This window comes from Vipera berus (genome assembly GCF_964194415.1).
Source record: "Vipera berus genome assembly, chromosome: 4".
Taxonomy (NCBI): Eukaryota; Metazoa; Chordata; class Lepidosauria; order Squamata; family Viperidae; genus Vipera; species Vipera berus.
The window spans coordinates 64,135,267-64,149,967 of NC_138206.1; the positions used below are offsets into that span (position 1 = coordinate 64,135,267).

At 37.0% G+C, this 14,701-nt stretch overlaps 1 protein-coding gene across 4 annotated transcripts; it reads left to right on the forward strand.

Moving 5' to 3' along the window:
- Positions 1-1,071: 1,071 nt before the first annotated feature.
- On the forward strand, positions 1,072-9,428 carry TASL (TLR adaptor interacting with endolysosomal SLC15A4). Of its 4 annotated transcripts, none has more exons than XM_081326667.1 (3): positions 1,072-1,121; positions 2,432-2,541; positions 8,211-9,428. In XM_081326667.1, exon 3 carries the CDS (start codon positions 8,213-8,215, stop codon positions 9,086-9,088), a length of 876 nt encoding a protein of 291 aa, XP_081182793.1. In that variant the 5' UTR covers positions 1,072-1,121; positions 2,432-2,541; positions 8,211-8,212; the 3' UTR covers positions 9,089-9,428. The 4 variants fall into 4 exon arrangements, 3 of the variants coding, with proteins under 3 accessions (XP_081182793.1, XP_081182792.1, XP_081182791.1); XM_081326666.1 differs by lacking the exons at positions 1,072-1,121; positions 2,432-2,541 and adding exons at positions 4,976-5,066; positions 7,591-7,653; XR_014026284.1 differs by lacking the exons at positions 1,072-1,121; positions 8,211-9,428 and adding an exon at positions 4,008-4,095 and having other exon boundaries at positions 2,289-2,541.
- The last annotated feature ends 5,273 nt before the right edge of the window (positions 9,429-14,701 follow it).

Genomic DNA, 14,701 nt, shown 5'->3' on the forward strand with positions numbered 1-14,701 from the left:
ACCAGACATATCCACAGCTGAGCGTCCTTTCGGCTTTGGCCCAGTCATCTTATAAGGTACCATAATAATGTAAGGAACTGGGTTAATGTGCAACATGCTAAAATTATCAAATAGCGGCAAACAATAAAACTCTGTTACTCTATTGGAGACTGAAGGAATAATATCCCAATATTGCATATGTTGAAACAGCTATGTTGAGCAACAGCAGAGTTGGGGCTATACAGACTTCAGACAGGATGATACTATTAAGTAACTGTTAAGTTTTTTGACTTACATGCAGATTCTTTGACCAATTCAAATAACTGAGACTCAATATAATGATTATATGACCTGGACCCAATTTTGAAAAACACCGAAAAGAAGCAACTGTGCAGGTTTTTTTTTCCATATTATCTGAATATGCTATAAAATTGGGATCTTTTGTTTGGCTTCTAGCAGAAAGCTGTTGCTGGTCCCTCAAAGGAAGATAAATTATTTTTTACCTATTTATTTTTCAAGCACAGTGGTTCTGCATAAATCTAATCACGAATTGGCTAATTCTCATGACATTTATGAATAATGTTATTCAAAGTCTGAAATTTAAAAAATGCAATAGCAGTTTCATCTAGTCATACCTGACATTTTTATTTTAAGCCAACATTCTTTAAACGCTGCTTTCTGTTGTGCCATCCTACAGAGTTTCTTGTTCCTAATCACTGGGGGTTAGAAATTTTAGTCAAGTTGTAAATACTTAGCACACAAGCATAAACTATTTTAATAACATATAGTTCCACAAAAAGGTTTCATATGGAAATGAAAAGAGGAAGAAAGAATTATACAGACTGTGACACAAGAGAGGGACTTGTACATTTCCTTTTTTAATACATTTAGGGGATTTCCATTTCACAAGAAATGCAGTCAGGAATTGGGTAGGGGAGGGGGGACAGCCATGTCAAAGAAATTTTTGCCCACATTAACGGAAACAAAAGTATTGCATGTATTGCCCACATTAACGGAAACAAAAGTATTGCATGTGTGTGTGTCATATATATATGACATGCAAAGTGTTATGCCACATTTCTGTCCATCATTATACAACTGGGCACTGAACTTGCCTTAAAGGAGAAGTTTGATTCTTATAGGTAAGTGAAGAGTAGATTATTTATTTATTATATTTTTACAAATAAGGCAGTGAACATATCCAACACATGCAGCCTTGGTGGAGCAGTGGGCTAATGCCTCCTTAAGTAACACCAGCTGCCTGCAATTAGTGCAGGTTCGCATCCCACCAGGCTCAAGGTTGACTCAGCCTTCCATCCTTCCGAGGTAGGTAAAATGAGGACCCAGATTGTTGGGGGCAATTAAGCTGACTTTGTAATAATGCCGCTTGGTGTGTGTGGGAAAGCCCTAATAAGCAGGCATATACATAGAATGAAGGCTACTGCTAAGCTTGTAAGCCGCCCTGAGTCTTCGGAGAAGGGCGGGGTATAAATGGAATTAAAATAAAATAAATAAAATAAATAAACATCTTTCTTCACCTATTTTTCCCACAACAAAAACCCTGTGAGGTGAATTGGGCTGTGGGTGACTGGCCCAAGGTTACCCAACTGGCTTTCATGGCTAAAGCAGGACTTGAACTCACGGTCTCTTGCTTTCTAGCCTGGTGCCTTAACCACTAGACCAATCCCTCCACTGCAAATACTGGTTTCTGTATAATTTAAATAAACAAATCCTAAATTTGTAAGAATTTTAAATACAGTCAAAAATAAAATAATTCAAGGAAATTAGTGACACATTCATGCATTGCATTAAGAAATGCCAAAAATGAAATATCACATAATGATAACATGACTGTGCCAAAAATGTGTTAACTGAACAAGCATGCGCAAAGACAAAACCAGCACAATGTGCTACATTTATATATAGCATAATAGGTTGAACACGTTTATTATTATCTACTGCTAAAATATGCAGCAGATTATGCAGCAGAAATAGGCAGCAGACACTACCTTCACTGTCTTTAGCTGACAGTGACACTATAATTTTATTGTGAGACAACTAATGACAATTAATGACAATGCTGCAGTCATTTTTATTGAATTTTCAGCTGGGATAGATTACTGAGACCTTTGTAGCCTAGATAGATGACCTAAATTAGAAATTAGATGTGGGCAGTGCATTCCTGCTAGTTTTCCAGAGCCACTTAATAGCTTTTGGTGCCATTGTTTCAGCATCTTTTTGGCACTGTATTCTTGCCAGACCATGTTCTAAAGAAAATGCTGTGCAGTTATATTTGTCATGTAGGCTGTTGATCTTTGGTCCTACAATAATTTATCTTGTCACCATATTGTTTAATATGTATGTTAAACATTTTTTTAAACATCATGTGAAATATTGGCATTGCATGTCATCAGTATGTTGATGACACCTAACACATTTGATTTTCTGAAAGACTCTCAAGACTTGGTTATGCTGTCAGGTCTTGGCCTTCCTGAAAAGCAGAGATTTGTCTCAGTGGTTCCATTACCAAGGAAGCCATTTTTATCCTCCCTTTGCCTAATGGTTAGTATTTTTATTTTTATGATATTTATTATTGTGGTTCTTTAGATTTTAATCTGTTTTAATATTGGCTGTTTTATCCTTTGCTGTTTGCTGCCCAGGGTTGTCTTTGGGCTATATAAATTAGATAATGCATAAATAAAAATCTTACTATCCAAATCAACATCTTGAACATTACTTAAACTCACTAATCAGGTAGATATGAACAAACTATAGTTAAATTCAGACAAGACTGAGGTGGCATTGATGAGTAAGAAAGCAGACTAGTACACTGAGGTTTAGCCAGTGGTGGGATTCAGCCAGTTTGCACCAGTCCAGCAGAACCGGTAGCTAATTTTTTGTTGCCCAGGCCCAGAATGGACTTCTGGAAGAGACATCCGCACAGAGAACCGGTTGTTCACATATTTGAATCCCACCACTGGGTTTAGCCTGTTTTGAATGGGTTTGCATCTGAATGAAAGTGTAGATCCATATTTAGAGGGTTTTCTTTAAGGCTCAGTTGCTAATGAATTTACAGATCACTTTTATCTGAGCTGTAATAATTTCACAGCAAGTTATCCATGCCTTGGTCACATTCTGTCTAGACTATTGCAACATGCTTGAGTGATAAGATAACTTGATTTTTTAAAGTTCATTTCACACAAACTTTATTGGAAATGGGACATTTCTTTATGTATCATTTATTCCCTACTCAGTCATCCTAGTGTAGGAACTCACTAGCTATAAAGATGCAGCTTTAGACAACAAATATAAATGTTTGCATATATTTTCTGTGCAGAACATTCACCCTTTGACTATTGGACAAAGTACAGCTAAAGTCTATCATGGCTGGTAGCTATATATTCATTGTAGCCATTCACTTAATGGTTGTTCAATAAAAGCCAGGGCTGTTTTTCAGTTTTATTTACTAGTAAAATAAAGGGAATGTTCTTTGCCATTTTCTTGAAACCAGTTGTGTTTTCTTCTCCAATAGCCTTGCATTTTATTTAGGTTTTCCTTTAGAAAAGGCACATACTGTATATAGTGATATAAAGAAATAGTTGAAGCATAACATTCAGTTGCCAACAGCAGGTCTGCTGAGATTTGTCTTCAGGTTCATCAGAATTCTGTAAGCTAAAAGAGATACATTCTTGAACAAGGAACACAATATATTGTAAAAGTCTCTGCTGCTGAACTTGGTGGACCCTCTGGTTTCTTGATGTTTGCCTATAACAGGGGTGTCAAACTCCCAATGTCACGTGATGTGTCGTGACATATCGAGACTTTTTTGCCATTGCTGGCAATGGGGTGGTCATGGTTTCGCTATGATACATCTGGCCCGTGGGCCAGCAGTTGGACACCCCTGGCCTATAAGCAGACAGTATGATATGATTGTGAAAGATATAACAGGATTCAGCTTTCTCATCTCTATTGTAACTTACTTGCATGTGCTTTTTAATTTTGCTCTTCTCTTTCCTTTTACATTTAAGCGCTTTACTGACTTCCATGGAAACATTTCAAATTTCCAAGTTGGGCTTAAAAGATTATTTCCAGAACTCTGGAGAGCTGCTTCCAGTAATGGTACAAGCCTGTTTAAAATAAATGTGTTCTGTTACTCATCTGCTTTTAATGTTTCTCTTTCCCCTGCTCCAGATAATAATTATTCTTACTTCAGCAACTTCAATTTCAAAAAAAAAGCATGATCTTAGTGGATTACCACTAGGCCACGTATCTTATCTGTCACGTGGATGTTGCCATTGCTGTTTTAAACCAGATGAATAAAAAAAAATAATAGTTTCCTTTCCTTGTCACTTAATGAGTAAAATAAAAATAAAATAAATAAGTAAAATAAGTGACAATGTTTTACTTAAAAGTGGCATTCTACCAGCTGTGAATACAGAATTAGTTCTAAAAAATTAAATGGGTGTTAAAATGATACTCATTTCTGCTACTTTAAGTTATCAATATGTAGTGTGTACAAAGTTATTTACACATCTTCAATAATACACATCAATGCAATAAGGATTAACAATTCTATTGCTCTCCTTTTGTCTTCTACTAATTGAAACAGACATTCAAGTAGCAATAACATTCCATTAGACATTAAAGTGTCTAAGTCCTTTTAAAACTGACATCTGTATGGCCATCTTCTGATACCACATTTTGTAGTTTAGTTAAGCTTTCCCTCGGGCTTTCCATATTTCTAGATCAGCTCCTGACCACAATGTTGGTTGTTTCAAGGCTGATTTTTTTCCTGACTTTGTGCCAGCTTACATGAACCTAGAGCAAAGCCAGACTTTTTCCTTTCATTCATGCTATAGCTCCAGGACGCGTGTGTTTTAGTGTTTGCTTTTGTATTGCTTCACTGTGCCTTCCAGCTTTGAGCACAACCAAGAACTGCACATCTTCTGCTATGTGAGAAAGTTAATTTTGATACAATTATGATAGGAAATCAGATGACTGCAAAAGCAAATGAAAGATGAAAACTGGACTACACCTATAAAAAGAAGAGTCCCATTAGCTGTTGCATAGGCATCAATGAGAAAAAGGTGCTAAAGGGTTTGATTATTGTTCCTACATATAAGTTTTGCTCTTGAAACATAAAACAGTCACTAGAAGCATTTTGTTATGTTTTCCTAACTCTTCATTAATAAAGATAGTTGGAAATCTTGCATTCTATGAGCTTACCTATTTGTTTCTTGGATGTAACATGACACTACGCCAGAAAGGTATCCAACTTCCTCAGCAAATCCAGTGCCAATCTTTCTATCCTGTTTGTAGCCAGGTTTGTAAAACCATCAAGGAGAAAACTAGACCTCCACCAAAATTTTCAGGGCAAACTATTACTTATAAACTGGCAGTAAACTCTATACTACTAGCTTTGCATAATGTTACCTAGCTGGGTATGAAACAAATGCAAGCAAACAAACAAGCTTAGACAACATTTCAAGAAAGTTATTAGCATATAAATATACCTGGTCACATATGTACTGTTTTGCAAAAGCTGAGGCAATTAAACCATCCATTCTTTATTGCATAAAACAGTAATCCACAACCTTTGTGGCGTGGCAACCTTGCTGGAGTGGGGAGAGGGAAATGGGCCATGTGAGCAGTGAGCTGGTGGGCTGGTGCACAGCTCAACACATGTGAGTGGCAGCCTGGCACGCACATGCATGTGCCCACAGCTCAATTTGCACAAATTGAGCTGCATGAGCATGTGCATGCCAGGTGGTTGCATCCCAGTTTCAAATAGGCTGTGGCCCAGAAGTTGGGGAGCCATGGCTTAAAAGATCATTAAAACTGTCCTTTTTGCATTTCAGTGCAAAATTGGACAAGACATTTTTGTTAAAGCCCTTCAAAACATCTTAATAAAATCAAATGACACAATAGCCCAAAAATAAAAAAGGTCATGTACAATATACAATGAAAAGACTGCAACAGTCAACTATGTAGGACAAAAAGACTAGCCAAATGCATCAAAACATCAAGTAGCTGCAGAAGGCATGACAAAAACTTGTTGATCTCATAACATGAGGACAGACTCAAACACAGTTTCAAAAGAAAAACTATTAGCTTCTTAGACCAAGCCAAATTTTAAAAAAAATGCTAGGGAATTGCATTAACAGAGGGATAGAATCAAGATCACGTGAAGTGTTAATACAACTTTACAACGCCTTGGTAAGGCCACACATGGAATACAGCATCCAGTTTTGGTCATCACAATATACAAAAGATGTTGAGAATCTAGAAAGAGTACAGAGAAGAACAACAAAGATGATTAGGAGACTGGAGGCTAAAACATATAAGGAATGGTTGCTGGAATTGGGTATGTCTAGTTTAATGAAGAAAAGGACTAGGGGGGACATGATAGCAGTGTTCCAATATCTCAGGAGTTGCCACAAAGAAGAGGGAGTCAAGCTATTCTCCAAAGCACCTGAAGGCAGGACTAGAAGCAACAGATGGAAACAAATCAAGGAGAGAAGCAACCTAGAACTAAGGAGAAATTTCCTGACAATTAGAACAATTAACTAGTGCAACAACCTGCCTCCAGAAGTTACGAATGCTGCAACACTGGAAGTTTTTAAGAAGAGACTGGACAGCCATTTGTCTGAAATGGTATAGGTTTTCCTGCCTTAGCAGGGGGTTGGACTAGATGACCTCCAAGGTCCCTTCCAAATTATTATTATTATTATTATTATTATTATTATTATTATTATTATTATTATTATTATTATTATTATTATTATTTCCTGGAAGCTTACATTCAGACAAATCAGTCACCAGTAGATACATAGACATAAACCGTAATTACAAATAACTTAAAAGAGACAATAAAAAACCTAGGATGCAAACAAAAAGACTACAACATATCCCCCTTTATCAACCCACATTCCAGTGGAGGGATTCAGCCAGTTCCCACCCCTTCAGCAGAGCTGGTAGCTAATTTTTTGTTGCCCAGGCCCAGAATGGACTTTCGGAAGTGGCATCCACACAGAGAACTAGTTGTTCACATATTTGAATCCCACCACTGCCATATTCAGATCAGCGCCAGGCAAACAATTGTGCAGAAAAAAAATACCTCAATCAAAGAAATCACCAAGGAGAAATTACATCTGCACCAAAACTGACAGGGCAAGCTGCTGCATATAGACAGGCAGCAAATCACATACTCACTGATATGTCAGTAGTTGTGTAATGAAACCTGTATAAGCAAACAATCATGCTCAGAGAGCACAAAGAACCCCACACTTCAAGCCTGAGCTACAGATATTCTTTTCTTTTACAACTTATTTTAAGTGCATAATTACTATTAAAGAAACACTTGATTAATGTATGTTTTCTATGTTTGGGTCAAATTATTGCAAAGTATTTATTATTTTTCAAATAATTTTAAGAAACTTTACTAATATTTTAAACTTAACTTCTAAATGTTAACCAAACTATTACTATTCAGAAGTGCTAAAATTATATATTGCTTAAACACACATTTCCCCCCCAGAAATTATTGTCTTCCAAAGCAATCTATATTCAAATATAAGCAATTCAAAATAGAGGAAAAACCCTTTTTTGCAGATTCAGAATTAGAAAAACAGGATGTGGAATGGGAAAAAAGGAAGATGAAACAATTTTATTAAGGTAAAAAAATATGATTTGCATCATATGATTCTTAGGTATTTGGTATTCTTTTGCAGGGGAGGGTTAAATGCTATTTTTGGCCTTTGTTTCTTTTTATTAGGCCAAAGTATGTGATTAAAATTACTGTAGCTGATAAATGTAGCATACCCTTGTACTTTCCAAATTACCAAAAGTAGAATTCTTTGTCTAGTGGTGAGTGTCTCAGCAAATTCCCACAGCTGTTCCTTGTCTCATTAGTGGAAAGGACCAGATTGGTCTTCCATTGTCATGGTTTTCATACTGAGAAACAAAGAGTGTGGCTATCCTAAGAGAATTTGGCTCCTGATTTATCAATAAACCCTTGCATGTATACACCGGTAATATGTTGCCTGGCTGGAATGGCTGGTTTGTCTTAAGTTTCATGAGCTTTAAAACAGGGATTATGATTAATTAAGAATAACTTTAGATATGATACTTATTTCAAGGTCAGCACATTATATTTGATCTCAGCTCTGATTTCTTATTAGTAATATTTTGCATGTTCTGATAATCTTTCTTTCTTCTCCCCTCCTGCCAAGGAATGTTGTCTGAAGGATATCTTTGTAAAATCCCTTATCATGAGCTCTTGAATTACACACTCTATGGAACAGAAACAGAAGAGGCAATACATGAATTGAAGTCATTAAATGGTGTCACTTATGAATCAACAGACAACATGCAAAATAGAAGTTTATTTTGCAATTATAGATCCATGGACACATTTATGATCTCTGTTTCTTCCAAAAAACCCAAAAATAATAAACAAAAGAAAGACACATTGAAACAAACTATTCAATATCCAATATTTGAAAGGCAAACATCTGAACCTGTGGAAATCTGTATGGGATCATCCATAAGCAAAGACACTTACCTTGTTCCTTCTTCTTGTAAAAGCATTTGTAAGAACTACAGTGACCTGCATATCGCTGGTGATCAGGTGCTGCCAATGAATTCAATTAAAAGAGATGCTATTTATGACAGTGGGATATGTCCATTCTTGGATTCATCAGAGATTCCATTGGCAATAGATTCGATTCCAATATTACCTGCTGAGGTCCCGCGGAAACCGTCCCAAAGGAATTCATCATGCTGCATCATGGCCAGCATCATGCACCATCAGCAGCCTCTCTCAAATTCAATTCTGAATAATTATTTGGAAGAGAAAGTGCTAGAGCTTTATAAACAATATATCATGGATGTGATGGGCAGCAGCATATCTCCCACTCAAATCTTGACTTCAGAGTTCATAATGACAAATGTAGATCAAATCAGCATGAAACTATCCCAAGAGATGAACATGAAGACCACCAAAGCCAAAGATATGGTTATTAACTGCCTACTGCAATTAGCTAGTGGAAAAGTATCAAGTGAAATGAGTACTCCCAGTCTCCACATTTCCCCGTTCAGCACTAAATAAAGTTCACTCTGTCTTGAAAAGTAGAAATCAGTTTAATTTCTGTGTTATAAAACTATCAGGATACAGTTGAGGTGCCAAGTCTTAATTATTTCACAAGTAAAATTCTTCCATGATTTTTCATTTTTCTTTCTCCTTTTGTGCTTTCTCCTCCTTCCCTACTAAAGAGTTTTGAGTGTCTGCAAAAGGGACCTTAGAAAGTTTTCCAGGTTATTATTTATTATTACTATTCTTTTGAAATCTACTAAATAATGGTCACTCCCAAACCTAGTGAAAGCTTCCTCTTGTGTATGGGAGCATCATTTGGCTGTACAGATAAGTTATATAATGTAAATCCATAACAATAAACATAACTATGAATTTTTCTCTTAATAAATCATTTTTAAATAATATGTTTCATTTCCTGTCTTTTTTTCCTCTTTGTGGTCAGAACAGTATATTTCAGTTTTCAACATGCTTGAAAGTACATTTTCATACTTCTTACCTCTGATTTGGCATACTAAATTCTAGTAGAAGCTATGTATAGATTAAAAATATGATCCACAATTCTAGTATGTCAGCTTATAGAACAGTTTAAGAATGTATAGATAGACCTTGATTTATGATAATTCACCCAGTGACCATTCAAAGTAATGACAGTGCTAAATGAATACACTTAGGATCCATGCCCAAAGTTAAAGCTGTTGCAGTGGCCTTCTGGTCACTTGACCAAAATTTGGGAGCCTAGAACACTACCTGCACTGAAAGCTGTAGGAATACCACTACCCAGGGCGTTTTTTTGTCATAGAACTCACCGGAACACAGTTCTGGCACCTTTTTTTTGACAGATATTCCAAGTTTTAAAAGTAACCTTTGAAAATTTGATGTTTGGTCCCCATGGATTTGAATCTCCCTGTCGAGCGTAGCAGGTGGGCGGCAAAATCATTAAAACGGTGCTTGCGGGCTGCTTGTGTGTCGAGTCCAATGCATGCGTACTTCGTCTGGCTGCTCGGCTTGGGGTACTGCTCGGCTTGTCATGTGGTTGTGCTTTGAGTGCTTACTGCGGGTGATGACCGTTATGTCTCGTTACACAACTGTCGGGTGTGTGGGTTTGTGTACAGTGATTGACTACATGTGAAAGGTAAACAAAAGATTAACAAGATGTGAGTTCCGGCACCTTTTTTCTTACAAAAAAAGCACTGCCACTACCTATGTTTCCCCCATCCCCTGCCACCTTGTGCTGTACTGTCCCAGCTGACCTTTGCCATATTCTTGCTCTCACTGCTGACAAGGAATGGGTGCCCTTACTGTTGGGCTGGGCCTGGGTTTCATGCTCTGAAAAAGAAGGCAAAAGTACCCCAGACCCACAGCATACTAAAAGCCCCTTTGCAAAGAGCTTCTAGGTGAGGCAGGCTTTGCATTCCCCAAAAATAAAAAAGCCCCAAAAGCTCAAAGCAGCAAAGGCGAAGAGACTTTTTGGCGTGATATGATTCTGCAGCTGTTTTTGGCTGTTTTTGTTGTTCTTAGCCTGGCCTAGGAACATTTTCTGCAAAGTGGCATTTTTGCATGCTGTGCTCCAGGAGCTTTTTTATACAGGGGTGTTTGGCATGCTGGAACTCTAGGCCTTCTTTTGATTTCCCCCCCCCCCACACACACACAGCTGAAGTCCAGCCCAGTCTGGCCTAGCAGCCAGCTGGTTATTTACATCAGCAATGGGAGCAGAAAAACAGCAAAGTTCAACTGCAGCCACAAAGAGCAGGATAGCAGGGATTTTGGAGTGTGGAGGGTGGTGAGAGGGGAATTGTGGCTGATATTGGGCTGGGGTATTTGTGACTTCCCAGAAGGTGGTAAGCAGTTGTGGGACAGCTTGCTGCCATGCAACAGAGGGCAGCCAAGAGGGCAGAGACAGAGGGAAGGGGTTACTCTCAAACCTTACTGAGGTTTGGGAGGTGAGAGGGACCACGACCAGAATGGCTTGGATTTGGATGGGTATTTGCCTAATGACTCACAATTCTCAGTGGGTTTCTTTGGCATCTTCATCCAGATGTTCGAGAAAGGGTACTGAATAAAATGGGAACCAAAACTTTGGGAGGCTAATGCTCTTGTTCACAGTATAAAAAAAGGTAAAGGTAAAGGTTCCCCCGCACATGCGTGCTAGTTGTTTCCAACTCTAGGGGCCGGTGCTCATCTCTGTTTCAAAGCTGAAGAGCCAGCGCTTGTCCGAGGACGTCTCCATGGTCATGTGGCTGGCATGATTAGACACCAAAGGCGCACGGAACACTGTTACCTTCACACCGTCATGGTCCCTATTTTTCTACTTGCATTTTTACATGCTTTCGAACTGCTAGGTTGGCAGAAGCTGGGACGAGTAACAGGCGCTTACTCTGTTACGCGGCACTCGGGATTCGACCCGCCAAACTGCCAATCTTCTGATCGACAAGCTCAGCGTCCTAACCCACTGAGCCACAGTATATTTTTCTTTAAAACCTTTAAGATACGGAAAGGTTTAAAAGGCGAACAGGTTGGTATGCAGTTGTGTATGGACATGGGATAAAGAAGAATGAGTTGCAGTTACAGTATTGGACATGTATAATGAATGAATCTACACTTTCTTTTGTCTTTCTTAGCTCATACTTTTATTTGGATTATTATATCTTATATCTATCTATATAACACCTTTTACACGATAAAGAAATAGTATGATAGGAATACTTCTTTTCTTTAATTCTTAGAAGATAGCAAATGATATAAGATCTTTCTTTTTCTCTTTGCACTGAGTGAGATCATAATATGATGCTTATAGAAGCTACTGCACAAATTTTTACTATGAGCATTCCATACTTTTGATGTTTCAATATGGAAAGTTCACTTCAAGAATTATTTAGAATGTGTTTATTCTTTAAGTTTCTTCATAGCTGGGGTCTGCATCAAGGCTTATGCTGAATTTAAAACAAATACATATTTTTCAGAACATATACATTTTAAGGCCTTAAATAGTTTTACAAGTATCTCATTATTGAGTTAAGGATGTTAAGAATAGCTACTTGTATCAAAAATAATTCTTTTGATAGAAAAGATAAGGCTAAAGATCTAAGCATGCCTAATTCCAATAAAAATGTGACATTAAAGTCCTTTGGTGAACTTTAGTCAGGCAAACGCCAGGTGAAATTTCAGTTATATTGATTTTATACTGAATAGCTTAATCATTAATACATCATAGAAATAGAAATATAATAGAATAACAGAGTTGGAAAGGAACTTGGAGATCTTGTATTCCAACCCCCTCTTCAAGCAGGAGACCCTACAGATAAATGGCTGGCCAATCTTATCTCCAATGACAGAGCACCCACAACTTCTGGAGGCAAGCTGTTCCACTGGTTAAATGTTGTGACTAGATTCCAAATAACTGAATGAGATTTAAATGTGGAATTATTCATTAAACTGAGTTGATGCTATTAATTATATGCAGAAACCTGTTCTACTTGAAGAGTATATTGTGTTAAAAGTAGGAACAAAATTACCTTATAATGGCTTTATTTTCCCCCCAGTGATATTTGTGTAAACCACAGTGAATTTCAGCCCAACTTCTATTAAATATATTACAAGAGTCATTACACATTCATTCCTTTAAAGAAGCTGTTTTTAAAGACTAATAGCAATTGCAGGAATGTAGGCCATATTTAGATTATTCCACTTAAATTCTGATTATCATAAGGCATGAATGTAAATGTTTTCAGTGTCCTTGAGACTTCAGTTTGGATTACAAGAAAATGATTTATCTATTTCTTCTATAAAGATTCAAATGACCTCTGAGCTCATCTGTTTAGTTCTGACTGTGAAGGGCCACCAGGGATTGTGTATAATTGCTCTTCATATCACTAACAGAAATCAGGGAGCTGACTTGCAAAGAAGCATGGAATGCTATGGGTACAGAACATAACCAGTGTCTTAAAACAGGTGTGACAAATTTACAATCTGTAGACTAACTCTAGCCCACAAACTCTTACAAATCTCCAAGGCAGAGCTAACATTATGTTATGTAACTTTTAAGAAACAGGGCTGGTTTGATTTTACTAAAATCCCATCTCCCCTCCCCCCTCCCTTGAAGGATATTCTTTAGGTCAGTCCCTATCTAGCTAAGGCTAATTTCTGCCATTTTAAATTTTCAACAAACCTCCAAAATAAACCTGTTTCACAGTTGGAGACTATGAGGAACTGAAATTGCTTCTCAAATCAGTGTCTAGCCTGGAGTTCCGGTACTGGCATCCACATGGATAGATTCTGCTTAGGTTTTGGGACTCAGCACAAGGTATGGGTACCATTTGCTGGTATGGGAATTCAATGGGAAGAATTCACAGGTCAGGTTTTGTAACATATCTAAATAGTCACAAAATAAATATAAGCTCCCAATTTTCTCACATGGGCCAGACTCACCTCCTTAACCCTAGCATCATCGCTTTAAACAGTAAATCTTCAGGTTTTTGTTTGAACACAAGGAGAAATCACTTAAGGTCTTCTCCATTCAATATGGGATTTTGGAAGTGATGAGGATCAGATTTGTGTATCTTCGCCATTACTTTTACACATATGCCTTAATATTCTCTTTGGCTCATTCTAGAAAACCCTTATAATTAATTTCAACTATGACACACCTCTGCTGGTTTTCATACTAGCAGTTGTTTCAAAACTTTAAAAAGCATTGATAAAATTAAAAATTATGCTGCTTTTACAAACCTTTCCTTTTATTCTTCTTTGTTAGTTCAGTTTTTAAGTTTGCAAACCTTATAGCAGGGTTTGTCTCTTTTTTGGAAACTTTAATTCTGCAGAAATTGTATTAAAAGTATAATATAGAAACAAATATACATGATAATATCATATCTGAATAAGATATTCCCATAAGTAAATTATTATAAAATTTAAATTAATGTAAAAATAAAGATAATGCCTGAGTATATTGATTGATTGATTGATTATATGCCATCAAGTCATTTTAGAGTCTTAGTAACCATATAGATTTTCTTCAAGATGATCTTACCCTAACTTGTTCTTTCATGTCTCACAATGATGGACTCATAACCTCTGTAGCTGAGGTCCTCCGCCTAGCTGCATGTTGACTTCTTCTCTTTTCTTTAACTTTTCCCTTCATTACAGCCTTTTCCAAACAGGTGAATATTCGCATAATACATCTGAACTAAGATAATTTGAGCCTGGTTATTTGTGCTTTAAGTAAGAAATTGGGGTTGATTTCTTCAATGATCCATTGGTTTGCTTTCTTGGCTGCCCACAATATTCTCAGGAGTCTTCCATTCACTGAGGTGATTTTTTTTAAAGAGTTTCTATTTTGTTTTCTTTTAACAAGAAAGTTCCTATTCTAAGAAGCAGGTGGACATGTCTTTGATAATCATTTGACACTGTACCACAAGGATCTCTATTCTATGCATGTGTATGTTCACAGTTGGATGACAACATCAAAGACAGTGTGCTATAATTGTCAAGTGTAATCAAGTACAGTCACAACAGTGTTGCTTTATGAGTTATCTGGAAAAAGATAACCTTTTGAGTATTACAATAAAGTCTTATTAACAGTGCAGTGTAGTTTATGATATTGTGCACAGTGAAAATAGATAGATCCCCTTT

What these genes read in the sequence shown, in the direction of transcription:
- TASL (XM_081326667.1), top strand. Translation starts at nt 8,213, where the DNA reads ATGTTGTCTGAAGGATATCTTTGTAAAATCCCTTATCATGAGCTCTTG.